The sequence below is a fragment of the Podospora anserina genome, chromosome 6 (assembly GCF_000226545.1).
Source record: "Podospora anserina S mat+ genomic DNA chromosome 6, supercontig 4".
Lineage (NCBI taxonomy): Eukaryota > Fungi > Ascomycota > Sordariomycetes > Sordariales > Podosporaceae > Podospora > Podospora anserina.
In genome coordinates, this window is record NW_003613579.1 from 112,188 (window position 1) to 129,510 (window position 17,323).

The 17,323-nt window shown below is 53.0% G+C and overlaps 8 protein-coding genes across 8 annotated transcripts; 5 read left to right on the top strand and 3 right to left on the bottom strand.

The window, feature by feature from the left end:
* Positions 1–86: 86 nt before the first annotated feature.
* Positions 87–1,760, bottom strand: PODANS_6_8440 (uncharacterized protein; the record flags this gene model as incomplete). The annotated part of the gene is made up of 1 exon (XM_003437201.1): positions 87–1,760. The coding sequence occupies one exon, from the start codon at positions 1,758–1,760 to the stop codon at positions 87–89; it is 1,674 nt and encodes a 557-aa protein (XP_003437249.1).
* A 325-nt stretch (positions 1,761–2,085) lies between these two features.
* On the top strand, positions 2,086–3,007 carry PODANS_6_8450 (uncharacterized protein; the record flags this gene model as incomplete). Its single annotated transcript, XM_003437202.1, has 3 exons — positions 2,086–2,128; positions 2,188–2,597; positions 2,660–3,007. The coding sequence occupies 3 exons, from the start codon at positions 2,086–2,088 to the stop codon at positions 3,005–3,007; spliced, it is 801 nt and encodes a 266-aa protein (XP_003437250.1).
* Positions 3,008–6,676: 3,669 nt separating this feature from the next.
* On the top strand, positions 6,677–8,542 carry PODANS_6_8460 (uncharacterized protein; the record flags this gene model as incomplete). The annotated part of the gene is made up of 1 exon (XM_003437203.1): positions 6,677–8,542. One exon carries the CDS (start codon positions 6,677–6,679, stop codon positions 8,540–8,542), a length of 1,866 nt encoding a protein of 621 aa, XP_003437251.1.
* A 678-nt stretch (positions 8,543–9,220) lies between these two features.
* Positions 9,221–10,497, top strand: PODANS_6_8470 (uncharacterized protein; the record flags this gene model as incomplete). The annotated part of the gene is made up of 4 exons (XM_003437204.1): positions 9,221–9,243; positions 9,309–9,446; positions 9,502–9,599; positions 9,668–10,497. 4 exons carry the CDS (start codon positions 9,221–9,223, stop codon positions 10,495–10,497), a joined length of 1,089 nt encoding a protein of 362 aa, XP_003437252.1.
* A 236-nt stretch (positions 10,498–10,733) lies between these two features.
* Positions 10,734–12,130, top strand: PODANS_6_8480 (uncharacterized protein; the record flags this gene model as incomplete). The annotated part of the gene is made up of 3 exons (XM_003437205.1): positions 10,734–10,884; positions 10,942–11,209; positions 11,278–12,130. The coding sequence occupies 3 exons, from the start codon at positions 10,734–10,736 to the stop codon at positions 12,128–12,130; spliced, it is 1,272 nt and encodes a 423-aa protein (XP_003437253.1).
* A 91-nt stretch (positions 12,131–12,221) lies between these two features.
* Positions 12,222–12,699, bottom strand: PODANS_6_8490 (uncharacterized protein; the record flags this gene model as incomplete). Its single annotated transcript, XM_003437206.1, has 2 exons — positions 12,222–12,285; positions 12,353–12,699. The coding sequence occupies 2 exons, from the start codon at positions 12,697–12,699 to the stop codon at positions 12,222–12,224; spliced, it is 411 nt and encodes a 136-aa protein (XP_003437254.1).
* A 780-nt stretch (positions 12,700–13,479) lies between these two features.
* On the top strand, positions 13,480–14,367 carry PODANS_6_8500 (uncharacterized protein; the record flags this gene model as incomplete). The annotated part of the gene is made up of 3 exons (XM_003437207.1): positions 13,480–13,970; positions 14,034–14,182; positions 14,234–14,367. The coding sequence occupies 3 exons, from the start codon at positions 13,480–13,482 to the stop codon at positions 14,365–14,367; spliced, it is 774 nt and encodes a 257-aa protein (XP_003437255.1).
* Positions 14,368–14,515: 148 nt separating this feature from the next.
* Positions 14,516–16,096, bottom strand: PODANS_6_8510 (uncharacterized protein; the record flags this gene model as incomplete). The annotated part of the gene is made up of 1 exon (XM_003437208.1): positions 14,516–16,096. One exon carries the CDS (start codon positions 16,094–16,096, stop codon positions 14,516–14,518), a length of 1,581 nt encoding a protein of 526 aa, XP_003437256.1.
* Positions 16,097–17,323: the final 1,227 nt, after the last annotated feature.

Here is a 17,323-nt window from a genome sequence, read left to right on the forward strand (position 1 = left end):
GTCTAATATACGGCATTCCATCTCTGGTTTTATTTACATGAATAGGTAGGGGTTTTGGTATTTTACATTATAAACATTTTTGTAGCTTATGGGCTGCTGAACCGCATCACCGCCAGCGCAACAGCCACCGCAACCGCAGCACCCGCCGCCGCCCCCTCGAGCGCGATAACCGACACATCCTTCATCCTCAGCGCTATCCTCCTGTCGCTATACAAATCCATCGCGTCATCCCTGAGCAACTGGGGATCTTCCCAGTACTCCTGAAGCACCTCTTTCCAAGGCCTCTGGCCGCCTCCAAAGAGGCTGCTCCGCCTAAAGTCATGCTCCGATGGGCGGGTGGCTTCCTCTTCTTCTGTTACCAAGGGGACGGCAGCACCATCTTCTTGTTCCTTCTCCTCAATCAAAACTGGCTCCTCCTCCACCACCACAGGCGCAGCCAGTTGTTGTCTCTGATGATGCTCCTTCACCACCTCCATCGCCGCCCTGACCTCCTTCAGCTCCCTCCTCACCTCCTCCATATTCTCCTTTTCCGTCTCCGCAATCCCCTTAATCATCCTCTTCCTCCTCCACGGCTCCGCCACAAACTGCAGAACCAAAAACAAGACAAAGTTCACGCCCATCAACCCCCACGTCCCCCAAGTCGACTGCCTCCTTATCCTATCACTCCAAATCTGCTCCTCATGATACCGCCTCAGGATTCCCGCGTTCAGCTCAGCAGATATCCTGCTCTCGTTCGTTTCTGCCTCTGTCAGCTCCGCGCTCGCGGCAGAGACTTGCGCTTCGAGGGTGTGGTCCATTCGATAAAGCGAAGTGAATCGTTCCAAATCGGTCGGGTTCCAGGTGTCTTTTCTCGCGAGGAGGGCGGTGACCTCCCTCTGGGTCGAGGCGCGGTGGGTGGTGAGGGACTTGTAGTTTTGGCGGGCGGCGCGGAGGCGGGCTTGGGCGGTGGAGAGGTCTGATTCCAGCTGGGCGTTGCGGGACTTTATGGCTTCGATGGCGGAGTAGCCTGTTAGGTCGTTTAGGGTTTGGGTTGCGACGAGGATGCGGGATTGGAACTGGTCCATGAAGGCGGAGAATTTGACTGAGAGGGAGTGGCGGTGGGAGTCGGTTACGGAGGGGAGTTCGGGTTCGGGGGGTTTGGTTTTTGAGTGGAGTGATTTTTCCCTCGCCGGCCCCGGCCCGGGCCCCCAAGATTCGGGGCCGGAGGAAGGTGATTCGGAAGTTGGTTCTGATTTTGAGGGGTCGGCATCTTCTGTTGGCGGTGGTGATGAGGGGTCTGAAGGTGTGTTTTCTGTGCTGTGCTGGCTTTCTGGTTGGGGCGCGTTGAGAGGAATGGGCTCGCTTGGAGATCCGAGCTCAATGACAGGATCTGTCTCGGGTTGCGGTCGTTTTGGGGGAGGGCGGGCGGTTGAGAAATGCCGTGGGAGACGGGCGTAGAGCCCAATGCCGAATCCAGCGCATGAGGTGTTATACCGGAAACATTGCGACGGTGGCAGCTGGGCTAGCGCTTTCCTCGTCGCCAATTGACTGAGAGGCCGGGCAGCCAGCCGCAAAGTTGTGTGAGGCGACATGAAGGATTCGGCTCGAGGCCGGGGAACGGCTGGAACGGTAACGACGTTGCGGGTGTGCCGGACGTGAGGAGAAGAGAGCTCTCGGGTGTCAATCGGATCCGTTGATGATATTCCCTGGCATTCTGCCGCGGGTACCCCGCTGACCGCCCAGGTGCCAAGAGCAAAGACGTCATACCCTAACCCTGGCATCCATGTACCCTAAGGGTTCAGGGGTATTCAGGGGTATTCAGGGGTAACGACATTCTGATCAGACCGTGGGTATGCGTCACGAAAGCCCAGGTTCGCCGCTTTTCGGTGTTGACTTCATACAAATCAGAAAGATGTGACGTGATAGGCTTTTCTTCATTGATCAATCTAGCCAATATCATGGACCCAACTGCCACGAATTCCCCTGATGAGTTCAGACGAGACACGGATCCACTCTGACGATAGTATGCCATCATGGCCTTTTGATCTATATGTTTGATCATCCCATACTCACAATTTTAATTTCGCCGCTTTCGAAGCCATCACCATGGATGAGTTCACAGGAAATCTTGAGGGCAAAGTTGCAATCGGTAAGGTACTCCTCCGCAGTTGACAGTGAACTATCCGAGATCTGACTCCATCCTGCCAGTAACCGGCGCCTCGCGCGGCATTGGGGCAACCATTGCAACCACACTCGCTCAACACGGGTGTGCTGTAGTAGTAAACTACAACAAGTCCGCCGCAGAAGCCAAGATCCTGGGGAAACAGATTAATAAGGACTACGATGTGACAACCTACGCCGTGCAGGCCGATGTCTCCAAACCCGAGGAAGTAGCCCAACTGTTTGAAAAGACTGTCAAAGTGCTGGGAAGGGTTGACATAGTTGTCAGCAACGCTGGCGTTGAGCATTTCGGCAATCTTGCTGCAGTGCAATCGGAGGAGATCGACCATGTCTTCGATGTCAATGTCAAGGGCCAGTTCTTCGTCGCTCAACAAGCGGAGAAGTATATGGAGGAAAGGGGGAGGTTGATACTGACAAGCAGTGTTTCTGCCGTAATGGTATGTTCCCACGCCCTGGAGTTTCTTCTGTTGTTGAGTCTTACGCTGAGAAATATGGCCAGGGCGTACCACATCACACAATCTATGCGGCGTCCAAAGCGGCGGTTACGGGAATGACCAAGTGCCTGGCATGGGATTTTGGAAAGAAGAACATCACAGTGAATTGCATCGCAGCTGGCGGTGTCAAGAGTGATATGTATGACAAGAATGCAAAGGAGTACATGAAGGACGGGGATGAACTGAGTGTGGCGGAAATCGACGCTCGTATATCATCTTGGAGTCCACTAGGAAGGGTCGGGATGCCGGAAGATATTGCTGGTGTGGTTGCATTGCTGGCAAGCGATGAAGCAGGATGGATCACTGGACAGACCTTGCATGTTAGTGGAGGCGCTCACATGGCCACTGCCTAAGATTACAGCATTCATTGTAGTTTGTTGTAGGATTAACCTTGTTTTGTTTCTTTTATTCTTTTTCCACTGATTTTGGTACATCATAAGGATGGACTGTTTCAGGCCGCGGTTGAAATTGGAATCTGAACGAACCTCAAGCTTGAATCCAGGAGAGGGTGACGACCTCTGAAGATTTGCCAATGAGGAATTTTGTTCGTGGCATTTAATGATGATGGTGCTAAATAGGGTTAAGAGATGTAGCTAAATCTACCACACATTTTTGAAAGCCACTCAGATACTTAGATATTTAGGTACCTGTACTTCAAGTGCCGGGAAATCTTGAAAAGCGTCTCAATATTGATACTCGAATGTTCATGAACCCAAAACCGCGGCTGATGCTGTTTCCTATTCATAGGGAATAGCCGCCCGTGAGAACCGCAGCATGTTAACTATCGAAAGATTTTATCACATGATGTCTTCGTAGAAGCCTGCTTGTGTTCGTGGTCTGTAGGCACACCTGCTGCATGGCGCTCCTCAGAATGACCGAGGTTTAGAAAGAAGACCGGGCAGGAGCGACTGGAGTCGGGTCACCAACAGCACTCCTCTTTCCATTTCTACACTCCATCTCAGGCATCTACTGGAGGCCCCTCACAGTTATTCTCCCCTCCTTCCTCGTTTTACTGTCTTCCACTATTCAAGTCTATTCACCGCATTCATGCCATTCAGACCCAAAGAAGAGTTCCATTTGATGCTTCGAAGGATCAAGCGCACCAACTATGACGACCAGGATTTCTATGCGCAGCGAGACATCGTAGATTGGATGGAAGCAGTCGAAAATGGCAACAACGCATCGAACGCGGCTCTGCTTCTTACCAGCGTCTACGGCTTCGACTCGTTTGTGCCTGTACGAGATGAAGATTTGGAGGGAGCGCTGGTTGTTTTTGCCTTTCTCATCCACATGAATTGCGGGGATCTCATACACATCTTCATATCATACTTTCAAGACGACACGCTTGATCGAGACGTCCCCAGTGGGATTCGCGACGCCATCCGGTGCTGTCATCTGCGGCCCGAATCGCAGATACAACAGCTTATAGATCGGTTCGACGACGAGCGCTGGGCATTCGTGCCAGTTAGGGTTGAGGATATCTGCCGAAAAGCAAAGTGCTGGAAACGGGTTTTTACATCCTCCCATTCTGCAGGAAGGAAGTCGTAAGACTTCCTGGACCTGTTCACACAGCGGTGAACAATGTTTGGATCCAGAGTGATCTCGTCTCGGGAGAGCTCAGTGAGAAGTTTAAGGGGTCAGAGAGACGGAAGATAACGAGTTTGGTCAGGTAAGTTATCCCGTTCTATGTGAGATAAGTCCATATGCGTTTGCCCCAGTAGCGTGAGCTCTACTAAATAAGACTTTTCCAGTGCTATCGTCTCGCCATGTTTTCATATCAAAGCAACTATCGAGTGTTCAGGGATGAAATCAGCCACTTTGAGGGCATCGGAATGCTCAAAGGAGCGATTAAATGCCATGGAAGCTTCCTGTACAAAGGCTCCGGTGATGGAGATTACAGGGAATGCCACATCCTTTCTGAGGGTGTCGAACAAAGTCTTCATGATCTCCTTGCCTCGGCAGCAGCACCAAGTACAAATCTCGAAATCGTCAACTCTTGGACTAGGATTTTCGGTGTGGCCGAGACTTTATCTGACCTGGAGAAAATGGAGTACAAATTTCCAAATGGAAAAGTCGTGCTGTCAAAAGGGTACGTTGCTGAAGTCAATTGTATGGTCACATCGCTGATTCTTGCCGGATAATCCAGATGGCATGGCTATACCGACCCCAACAGTATCTTCTGGGTTGAGGACAGATTCAAGCTTGCAGACTTTAACCAATCCAAGTTTGAAGTAGAAAGGTCTTTGCATCGGCTCAACGTGGAGAAGACTCACAGAGCCTTTTTATCCGGTATGATATTTGTACATTTTGCATAGTACATATCCTCGCACCGACTTATACTAAAATTACTCGTCCAGGTTCCCCAGAATGCACACCCGGGCGGCGGATAACGCACTTTACCATGAAAGCATTGCACAGGATGACCATTTGGTCCCTGGGATGCGTTTTGTCTAGTTTTGCGACGTGGATTGTTTTCGGGCCAGACGGCTATGATGAATATCACAGACTTCGTTCCCGTGCCATCCGCGCTATGCCAACGGCCCAGACCGACGAAGGTGTCTCACTTCATAAATGTGGCTTTCACGATGGCTTTGCGCTGTTGCAGTCAGTCAAAGACTGGCACCAGTTTTTGTGTCTCTCACTTAGGCTGTCAGACACCATTACTGGCAAGGTGCTGGATCTTATTGAAGCAAAACTGTTGGTGAACGACCCCAAAGAGCGAATTTCATCAAGAGAGTTGGTCCGGGTGCTTGAGGAAATTATTGTTCAAGCGAAACATGATTATGACACGGCTATAAAGAATCGCGAAATGCTCCCAGACGAATTCTTCAAGGAGTTGCAGGATCTGGATATTGAAAAATATGGAAGCACCCATGTCAGCAAAAGCCCCGACGCTGACAGCAGTGACGATGAAGAAGCAGCTCATGAAGCTTGGCAGTCCCAGTCTTCCCGCAGTGCTAGTTTGGACAGATCGTCAGTCAGCGGAGCGAAGTCACCTACCGATGACGAAAAGACTGAGGAGGCGCCTAGTCCCAGGACTCAGCACAGAAAGCTATCAATCTCTTCTGCAGAACAACACCAGCCTGCCTCAAGCGCAGATAGTGATGCAGCGACCCATCGCCCGCCTAGTTCGAGCCGAAACCGAGACTCATCACCAGATGAGCACTCTGTTTCCAACCTTGAGAGAGACTCCTCGATGGATCGCAGGTCAACCCCAAGCCGTGACGGGAGTCCCTCTGTTGACGGCGAGCGAGACCTCTGGTCTTTTGGTTTTGGAATCCCGAATGCTCGTGCTAAGGCTCGTGCGAAGGGGCAGAAGCAAGAAAGAACCGCATCTAAGAAAAATGATGGATTTGATTGGGAAGCCTGGGTTCAGGCTGCTGCTCGTACCGACATGATGCCACCAGCAATGCCTGTTTAAGCTGAGCAGAGTGGTGCATGATAAATCCTTGTACTGGCGGCTTCGGGAAGACTACCTTGTTTAGCGGGAAACACGAATAATGCTTGGTTTCATTTGTTTCTTTTCAGTATGATGACGATCCGATTTCTGGCCTGCTCCTTGGTGGCGTTCAGATTGGATATTGGTTGCATATATTGGCATTGAAATACCATCTTTTCTATCTTTTCGATTGGTTGCGGGCTTGGTGGTTATGAACAAGTCGACCAGACTCTTGATGTCCTCGAATTTATCGGCAGTAGGTATCGATGGAAAATCAGACGAACCATAACTCATGGTACAGCGGCTGTCGCCCCTGCACCGCCCTCGTCGGTAGCCTGCAATGGCCTGCCACACCCGTAAGGCACAGCACCTGGCAGACTAAGGTACCTCTGTGGCTCAGCTTGTTACCCAACATGAAACTATAAAGGAATCTAAGGCTGCGCAGCTTTTGACACCTCTCTTTTCCCTTCGTTATTATGTCCTTCCCCCTTCTTGATGTCCAGCCAAATTCACGATTCGTAGATCGGTACGGATACTTGACTTTGAGAAGCTGGCTTGAATCACAACTCAGGAGCCCTCTAAAATGTCTTCAACAGCAGAATCAGCCTCAAACGTGGCAGGAATCAGCTCTGCCGGAATGTTGTATGAATATGCACCCCTGCCCGAGAGTAACGCATTTCGCGTCCTGATTCTAGAGCCCGGTGGAGTTGACGACACCCTGTGCTGCTCTCTTGAGATAACAACCCTCAACAAACCCATCCCGTACGAAGCCATCTCGTATGTATGGGGAAACACGCATCGGGACCACCCCATCCGCATCAACGGCCGAGCCGGCCACATCACCGCCAACCTCTGCCGCGCGTTGCATCGGATGCGTTTACCCGACCAGTCCCGCGTCCTCTGGGCGGATTCCATCTGCATCAACCAAGACGACCTGACGGAGCGGGCGAGCCAAGTACTGTTGATGAGTGAAATTTACGGGCAGGCAAGACGGGTGCTGCTGCACCTTGGTGAAGACAGCAACCAGGAGGGTGAGGTGGTCCGGTCCTTGGTGCATGAAATCGAGGCCATGGTTCTTGAGGGGGTCAGAGCAGCCGGGGAGTCGTGGGACACATTTCCAACCCCCAGTCCGGAGGAGCGGGAGCAGTTCCTAGCAGACACGCGATGGGAGGCTTTCATCAACATGACGCATAAGCCATGGTTCACACGCGGTTGGGTGATCCAGGAGGCAGGTTCGGCGCGAAATGGGTTAATGCTGTGGGGGAAGACCGAGATCAGTTGGCAGTCGTTCGTGCGCGCTTATACCTGGATGGTCCGGAGGCTTCCACAGGTTCGGGTCAAATACCGGGACGGTGGCCGGGGAATGAACCGGCTCCATCTCGAGATGTACCGGCTGAGGCACAAGGGGGAGACCATGCCGCTCTACGCGAAACAGTCATCCCAGTTTGACTTTCTCATCGTGCTCCATGATGCTCGGGCTCTCTATGTGCAGGACGCGCGGGATCGGGTGTATGCCTTCATGTCACTGGCAACCTCGGCCGGGCTAAGTCTCCACTTCCAACCGGACTATTCTGAACACAAGACAGCCAGAGACGTCTATTTGGACATGGCGAGAGATTACGTCAACTCGATGGGGGATATCAGCCTGTTGCATTGTGTACAACACACCGGGAACAGTATGAACGAAAAGTTTCCCTCATGGGTACCTCGATGGGATCTCAACCTATTCGACAACATCATCACTCACACGTCAGGCCCAGCTCTCATACCCACCGAGCTGAGACCTAGCGTTTCCCACGACAACGCCTTGGAAGCCAAGGGGCTCATGTTTGACGACATCATCTTCACGTCTGATGTGCTTTCGCGAGATGTCTCCATGAGCGACATCAAAATGCTCTGGAACCAGATGCTCGACCTTCTCCCTGTGGCATTCACCAACCCGTCACCCACTCATGGCAGTTTCGCAGCGTTATCATTTGCCCACGTGCTATCTGTGGGCCGATCATGGGGCGCTGAATGGCCCGAATGGGTGGAATGGAGGACCGCCTACATGGAGTACTTGTGCCAGGAAGAGCCTACAAGGCGGGATTCTGTCCCGCGGCCTCCTCCGGACAGTGCTAGGAATGGTATCCAAGGATTCCACACCTACGCTCAGTGGAACGTCCATAATCGACGTATTGCTGTCACGAAAAGAGGGCTTTTCGCGTTGGTCCCCTTGCCTACTCAGACTGGTGATATTTGCGGCGTGCTTCTCGGTGGGAAGGCGCCGTGCATATTGCGTAGAGCGATGACAGCTAGGACGTATCGGCTTGTTGGTGATGCGTGTATCCCTGTTAACGTATCACGTCCCAGCACAGGTGGTGGATTAGTAGTCTCGGTCGGAATTGAGAACAGCGGAAGGGACTTGTTGGATTGGAGTGTTGAAGAGGAGGATATTCGACTTTGCTGAGCGTGACAACAGAGACAGATTGCTTTTGTAAGGTAATCTGACGATATACACCTAAGCAATGTTAGTTCAAATTGCTTTCATACCACGAGGCGTAAGCTTACTTGTAGCATGGTCTCTTATGTCACCCGAAGAACTGCCTACCTATCTCGAGGGCGTACACCATAAGGGTTTAACCCGGTAGCCGAAATACAAACACACACTCGGCGGCTCAACGCGTCAAGTGCGCATGTTGGGTAAGAAAGCCCATGCATGGAAAGTTGTCTGAGAAGGAATTTCGTTCTTGTGCCTCATTTGCAGCGTAATCACGGCGGTCAGGCTTCCTGGACGGGCTCGCCGTCGCGGCGGATTTTGGTACGCAGCAGCTTTGGACGTCAGCCAACGGCCGAGCGGAGCCTGAGCCATGGAAAAAGCCCATGACACGGGACTGGATGGCGGGAATAAACGGCGCTCTGCGGAGATTTGAAAAGTGGACCCGGGACTGGTAGCGCTAAAGCCCGGGAAGGCAGGCGCCTAGGCTGGATTCTGGACCGATTTTGTGGACAACTGCCTGATACCAAAGTTCTCTTTGGCTGTATAAAACCTCTGCTTTGAAGGGGTTTTTTGTTGTATATTGTTATCTATACTTGCCCTTTTCAATAGCCCGTCTTGAACACCTCGATTTATTATTCCACAGCCAAAATGCCAACCATTGTCGTCCTCGGGTGAGTCTCCGTGATCAAAGAGCCCCACATCGCCGGTGCCGGAACTGATAATGGGACCCAAACAGCGCCGGTGTGAGCGGCCTTACCTGTGCATTGGAGTTGGCGAAGCAGGGCGGGCATGAGATTACGGTTGTCGCGAAGCATATGCCTGGGGATTATGACATTGAGTATACTTCTCCCTGGGCGGGGGCGAACGTCCTGCCGTGAGTGTTGCTCAAACCTTTTGATCATGGCACTATTTGCTGATAAGTCTTGTAGAATGGCACTCGACAAGGACAGCCGATGGGAGAGACGGACTTGGCCTGTGTTGAGGAGGTTGGCGAAGGAGGTGCCCGAGGCTGGGTTGCATGTTCAGAGTGAGTTTTTTTTTTTTGAGCCTACCTTGCATATATACCAAGTGGTGATTCTAACTGAAGGGGAAAAGCTGCCCGTGTTCTTCGCCGCGAGAAGGATGTTGCCACCGGCCTGAAAGCTGCCTTGGCCGACGGCCTCTTCCAATTCGACCCCTGGTACAAGGAGGTTATGGACAACTTCCGCGAGATACCCGCTAATGAACTCCCCAAGGGCATGCACTCTGGTTGTGAGTTCATGTCTGTCTGTATCAACACTGCGATCTACCTCCCGTGGCTCGTCGGCCAATGCGCCAAGTATGGGGTGCAGTTCAAAAGAGGGATTGTGAAGCATATCTCCCAGGCTCACAACCTCAGCCATACTGGGAAGAAGGCTGATATTGTGGTTAATGCTACTGGTGTTTTGGCCTGCAAGCTGGGGGGTGTGATGGACAAGGCTGTCTACCCGGCACGAGGGCAGATTGTTGTTGTTAGGAATGAGGCCAAGGGGTTCATGCCGACGAGCAGCGGGAGTGATGATGCGGATGATGAGATTATGTATGTGATGCAGCGTGCGTTGGGTGGAGGAACGATTTTGGGAGGGACCTATATGAGGCACAACTGGGACCCCAACCCAGATCCCAACATTGCTGTGCGCATTATGAAGCGCGCTGTGGAGGCGCATCCGGAGTTGACGGACGGGAAGGGGATTGAGGCGCTGAGCATTATCCGGCATGGTGTTGGGCTACGGCCAGCAAGAGAGGGTGGTGTCAGGATTGAGAAGGAGAAGATTGATGGGACCTGGGTTGTTCACAATTATGGCCATGCTGGTTGGGGATACCAGGGCAGTTATGGGTGTGCTGAGAAGGTGGTGGAGCTGGTTGATGAGATTGTGAAGCAGGAGAAGCGGCAGTCAAAGCTGTGATGGCGTTGCAATGAACATTGAATAATGATAATGACAACGACAAACAGAGCAGCTGCAAGATCATGTTTTGTTTTGCCAAATGAAGAGTTGCGATCAAATTGGTTGGTGGGAGTGCCACCAGTTGACAGCCAGGTGTCCACTGTAACTAGCCACCAGGTACCCAAGCTCCAAGCTGAGAGCTCCAGCAACGCGTCCTCTCGCGACGACCAACCTGAAGCTTCAGTAGCAACGCCAACATGACGGGCCGAAAACCACCATTGCACCAGCAGGCCCTTGGGCTGGTGGGAGATATTTTGAATGGTCGTCATATGCTCTCTCAAGTCATTGCGCCCGCGCTCTTCCTGGCGGATGCTGTCCTGTGCGCCTTGGTCATTCGACTGATACCCTGTAAGCTCTTGTTGCGCCAATCAGCCATATGTCCCAACTAACACTCTCTCTACCAAGACACCGAAATCGATTGGAAAGCATACATGGAGCAAGTGTCTCAATTTGTATCCGGCGAACGCGACTATACCAAAATCCGAGGAGGCACCGGCCCTCTGGTTTATCCTGCCGCCCATGTCTACACCTATACAGGATTGTACTACCTTACCGACGAGGGGAAGAACATCTTGCTGGCGCAAAAGCTGTTTGCAGTTCTCTATGTCGTCACTTTGGGTGTTGTAATGAGGTGTTACCGCAATGCCAGGGTGAGCAAGAGGTATATCATCCAGTACGAGACCAGGCTGACATGTCGTAATAGGTGCCTCCCTACGTCCTTCCCCTCCTCATCCTCTCCAGGCGCCTGCATAGTATCTTTGTTCTCCGTTGTTTCAACGACTGTTTCGCCGTCCTTTTCCTGTTCCTCACCATTCTTGCCTTCCAAAATCACTCGTGGCGAGCTGGTGTCCTATTCTACACATGGGGGTTGGGCATCAAAATGTCCCTACTGTTGGTGCTCCCCGCGGTGGGTATCATCCTACTCTTAGGGACCGGACTCAACTCAGCCCTGCAATCTGCGGCCATCATTGCATTGGTACAAGTGTTAATTGGAGTTCCATTCCTTGCCAACAACCCGTGGGGCTACCTTGGGCGGGCCTTCGAGCTTTCTCGGCAGTTTTTCTTCAAGTGGACGGTAAACTGGCGTTTCATGGGAGAACAAGCTTTTCTAAGCAAGGAGTTCGCCCTGGTCCTTCTCGCGCTCCATGTTCTCGCCCTGCTTAGCTTCCTCACAAGTCGATGGCTCAAAGGGACCGGAAGATCGCTCTCTCATATTATCACCTCAGTTCTCCAGGTTAAATCCCCTTTCCTACCGCAGGAACAAGAAGCCGTCGCCGAAGCCATCACGCCAGAGTACGTTATGACAACCATACTCTCAGCCAACGTCATCGGTCTGCTTTTCGCTCGCTCCCTTCACTACCAGTTTTACGCATATCTTGCCTGGTCGACCCCTTATCTCCTGTACAAAAGCCGCATCCACCCCGTTCTCCAATACATGCTGTGGGCTGCCCAGGAATGGGCTTGGAATGTCTATCCCAGCACGCCGTTCAGCTCGGGGGTCGTCATTGGTGTGATGGCAACAACCGTTGCGTCGGTATGGCTGGGAACAAAGCGCTCTGTACTATGGGTCGATAACGCTGAGAAGACGAAGTGATTGAGGGCTGGCGAACCCGTTCATGACTCCGCCGGCATGGCTTCATGTATGCTGGAAGTAGACGGAGACCCCGGCTCCATGCCCAGCTCGATCAGCGCTCGTCTTCGTCCTCCGAATCGCTTGGCGGCATCTTTCCCACGTTGGACTCTTCTTCGCTGTCCGAGTCGTCGTCGTAGGTCTTTTTCTCGAATTTCTTGGGCCTGCAATGTGTCAGCCTAATACCCAGCCAGCCTTGGGACAAAAGGACGGCACCAATAGGCTTGCTTCCTCCACTCCTTTTCATCGCGCACGATGTTGATGATTTCGCCAACCACTCTGCTGGCAGCAGGCCTTTCGGCGGCCGAAGCCAAGTCTACCAAGACATATCCACCTCTCTTGATGAAAATGGTACCGCGAAAGCGCGACTGGAGTTCGACGACGATGGTCTTGGTGTTGGGCAGCTCGCAGATGTAAAGATTGTTGCCCTCGACTTGGAGTACGCGGGCGATGGATTGGGATTCGGTCAACTCTTCGGGAGGAGTAAGGGTCTCCTGCGCGGCCGCGAGAATGTTGCGCTTTGACTTGGCCATGGCTTGAAGGTGCTTTTGCTCGGGTTTGGGATCCTCTATGTGTCGCGACCTGGGATGCAAATGCTGATTGCGATGACGACCTTTTCCCGTCTGCAGCTCAGTGGAAAATCAGTGCCCCGCAGTGGAATTTTTGGGTGTGGTGGGGCTTGGTTTACTGTTGAAACGCAGGGCCCTGCCTGTCTAGAAGCTAACTTGGAACCAAATCGACCTGGGGACTAACTTAATTCATTCCGATCAAACTGTTCAGTATACCTACGCCACCTAATCCAAAGGTGCCATCTTTGAACATGCCATAGGCCAAAGCTTCGGCCCCCTCCAAAGCCACTCAAGGTCTACCGCCTCCGGGCCGAGTCCGGTATCGGGTCAGGGGCAATGCCGCCCGGATCCCCGCTGACAAAGTGACTCTCAACGGAACGCACTGTGCCGACAGCGCAGATCCAAGATCCAGGGACCACCCACTGCTTCGGATCAAGATTTGCAGTGGGGTCAAAGACCTGCGGTAACTACCTCCAAACGCCGTTGTCTTCTGGAAAAGCACGCAAAGTTCGGCCAAGAGCCCCAGCGCATACACCGATACTTCTTCAGTGCCGACTGCTGCCCAATCAAGGTCTTTTGCCCTTCGTTTTGAGACGACTTGGACAGCTCAGCGCCGGGATCTTCACTGCAGCCAGCTTTGCTCTTAGTAACAAGCAACGCCCCCTCTTTGTACCTACTTATTGAGCCGGAAGGATAGATACTCCTTATTCTTCAACCTCACCCAGTCCGCTTTTGACCACAGCCATGGGTTCTACTCTCGATATTGCGCTCCCGGCGCTCAAGACAAAACCCAAGTTCATTTTCTTTACCGACTTTGACGGTACTATCACCCAGCAAGACAGCAATGACTGGATGACGGATAACCTTGGCTTTGGTGCTGAGCTCCGCAAGAAGGGCAACGAGGATGTTCTCTTTGGCCGCCGGGATTTCAGGGACTCTTTTGCCGACATGCTGGACAGCATCAAGACACCATTCAACGAGTGCATTGAGCTCCTCCTCAAGAACATCACCCTGGACCCAGGATTCAAGCAGTTCTTTGAGTGGGCCAAGGAGAACAATGTGCCCCTCGTGATCCTGAGCGGCGGTATGGAGCCCGTTATCAGAGCGTTGCTGGCCCACATGCTGGGCAAGGAGGAAGCCGAGACTTTGCAAATCGTCAGCAATGATGTTGCCCCCCGGCCAGGAAAGAGCGTCAACGAGGCCGGCGGCTGGCACATCGTTTACCACGATGATAGGTATGTTTCATCGCGTGGGGGTCGACGGTGGAGCTCGGAGATATGGTGCTGACGCCAGTCTAGTGGGTTCGGACATGACAAGTCCCTCGAAATTCGACCCTATGCCAGGCTCCCTGCTGAAGAGAGGCCGGTGCTCTTTTATGCTGGCGACGGCGTGTCGGATCTCTCCGCAGCCAAGGAGACGGATCTCCTGTTTGCCAAGTCTGGGAGAGGTACGTTTGGTTTCGTTTTGTGTCTTGCTGCTCATGCTGACCAGGCCTCAGATCTCGTATCGTATTGTGAGAGGGAGAACGTCCCCTTCACAACCTTCCAGGATTTCACCGAAATCCTGGCCACTGTCAAGGACATTGTGGCTGGCAAGACCACCGTCAAGGAGGCTGCAACGGGCAGAAAATAGACCGGTAAATGTTCTTATGCCAATCCAATAGACGAATAGACGTTTTAGAATTCACCTTTCATCCACATCATGACCACGCGCCTATGAGACAAACTTTTCCGAGGTATGTGACGAACTATTATCATATTTAATTATCATTTCTAGCCTATTACAGCGACTGCCAGAATGTCAAGACGGCATCAACAAAGCGGTGTATTGGTCGCTGCTTCCAGGCCGACTTTTTCCATCTTGCTACTGGCAGGAAGAACCACAGAAGGAGCATCAGCGCGTACAAGCCCAGCACAATCGGATGCAGCACCCATCTCCCAACAGGCCTGTTCAGGTTTCCGATGACAAAAGGCACGACCGCCCCACCGGCCATGCCAAACGCAGAAATGACGCCCATCGCGGCCGCCTTGGCTTCCTTATCCACCTTACCAAACGGTGGCCTACGTATCTCATTCTCGTCGAGCATTTTCATCACAACCCTCATCGCGCAGGGATATCCGGGGCCGATGAAGAACCCAACGAATGCTACCGACAAACCGCTTGCAACAATGCCGCCCTTTAACAACCATATCAACAGCTGAAAGCCTGTGCAGAGCAGGATCAGAAAGTACACCAACACCTTGTTTCCCCCGGGCCAGAGCTCCCCCAGCGGTGTCAACACCACCCGTCCCAGCGTCACGCCGCCCCAGAACCCGGTCATGGTGTACCCGTATGTGTCCATCTTTTCCTGCGAGGCGGGGTGGCGGTGGTGGAGATACTCAGTTATCCAACCTGCGTTTGAGACCTCGGCGCCCTGGTAGCAGAAGATGAACAAGGCGGCGAAAACAACGAGCTTGGTGTCGGCTGGGAGGTGGGATCTGAGCCATTCTCCCGGGTTCGGTCTCCTCGCTTCCGTCGCCACTGCCGCGGCATTCCCTTCCTCCATTGTGCCCGCCGCGGGAGGCGCAACAACGGGGTGCTCCCTAAACGCCCAAAACAACAACATCGAGTTGATGAGACTCAGACACAGCGGAATGCTGTAAAACTGGCCGTAATCCAACCCCGTCTGCACAATCATTCTCGTGGCGATGAGCGGTCCGATTGTGGCGCCTAGGCCGTAGCAGGCGTGCGTTACCCCGAGGTAAAAGGTTGCTTTCCTCCGAAGTGAACCGCAGTAGACGTTGCCGATGGCGAAGTTGAAGCTGTTTCCGAAACCGAGAGGGAGGAAGGTTATTACTATTGCGGGGAGGGGAGCTGAGCAGGAGAAGGGGAGGTAGGAGAGGAAGACTAGGATGTTGGCCGATAGGAGGGTGATGTTGTCGTGGTTGAGGAAGGGTTTGAGGGAGCGGAGGGGGGAGATGAGGGCTGCGCCGAGGATGAAGCCTACTGCTTGGGCGACCCAGAGGAGGGAGATAAGTTTATCGTCGGGGAGGGAGTGGAAGTGCTTCATTGGTTCGATCAGGGGGCCGACGGAGGCGTCGGTTAGGCCTGCGGTTAGGGAGGCGAGGGAGAGGGCGGCTATGCGGTAGTGGTTTACGTCTGGGTTGATCAGGGGCGTTGGGTTGATGGGGGTGGTGGTGATGATGGGGGTTTGTTTCTCGAGGTCGTCGTTGTTGTTTGGGGAGGTGAGGTTGGCTGTGGAGGTTTGGGAAGCATCGGGGGTTGGCGCTGGGGTGATGTCGTTGAGGGCAGCAGGAGCCGGAGGGCCCGGCGGCTGCTGGCCGGTGTTGGCCATGGCTGCGGCTGTTGCGTTGTCGGCCATGATGTCAAACGTGCTACCTCTGCGCAGAGGTGATGGTGTTGAGGGCGAGCATGCGGTTAAGAGGCTTTTCTTTGAACGTGGCACAGATACGGACCGACTAACACCTTAACTTTGATGAGGCTGAAGTTAACTCCCAACGTCAACGGCCCGGATGGTATATTCAAGGTTGCACCGATGGATCCCATCCAGAAACGAGAAGCATTCTATCAATGGTAAGTGGTTAGGATTGAGGGATGCTGCCGGCTTTTGTACTCTGCTACGGATACCATCGTATCTGCCGTGTGGCCCACTCACACACGCATTCACTGGCAGCACTCCTCATCGCTTTGCAAACGAAGGACGAGAATTGGGTCGCGAGTATCGAGACAGTGGTCCAGGGTCGCACCGAAACGGAAACTCCGCGCGTCAGGGAAAAAGCTACAAGCCTGCAATTGACCCCCACCCACCCACTTTCTGTCAGTGGCTCGACGAACGACAGCGAAGACAGTTGCGCCGCCCAATCGATGACAGGGAACACTTGCGGTGGAGCTCCATCCTGGACGTGGCATACGGGCCGAATGAAGCGGGCGTCGCTCCGCCCACTGGTGGAGAGTTGAAGGGAAAGGCCGAGATCTGCCAGACGCCCTGTCGCGGTGTTAAGGTTTCACCAGGAGCCGCTCTGGAAGGCTGCGGGGCTTCCTGTTCAGTTGAAGCTTGCGAATGCCAATGTTTTTGTGTCGTCAGGGTTGGGGTTGGCGGTAGCCGACAGGGACGGACCTGACCCCCATTTAACCCCTGCTCACGGCTCACGGCATAGAACATCACTAATTCTTGCAACCACAAGTCAACCAACAAATCCTTCTTCAGCCCTATCAGACTTCAATGTTTGAGACACGGGTTCAAAGTCTAGGTCATTTTGCCCCGTCGCTAACCTCAACTTGTGGACCAGTCCCAAGACCTCCAGACTCTTTTAGCTCCGGTCAATAATGCGTCAAAAAGCTTGGCTGAGGGAGCCACATGGTAATTGCTCGTTCAAACTCCATGATGCGCCCAGAGAACAATTTTTGTCTATCCATATCACCCCAAGTCTTTCCCAATGTAAACAGTTATCTATCCATCACCACCACCACCACCACCACCACCAACTATCTCTCCCCTCAAACAACAACAACCCTTAATTGTCGCCCAAAAACCCCAAAACTCTCCAACACCCCCTCCACATCGACCTCCAGCCCCTCGAGTTGCTCT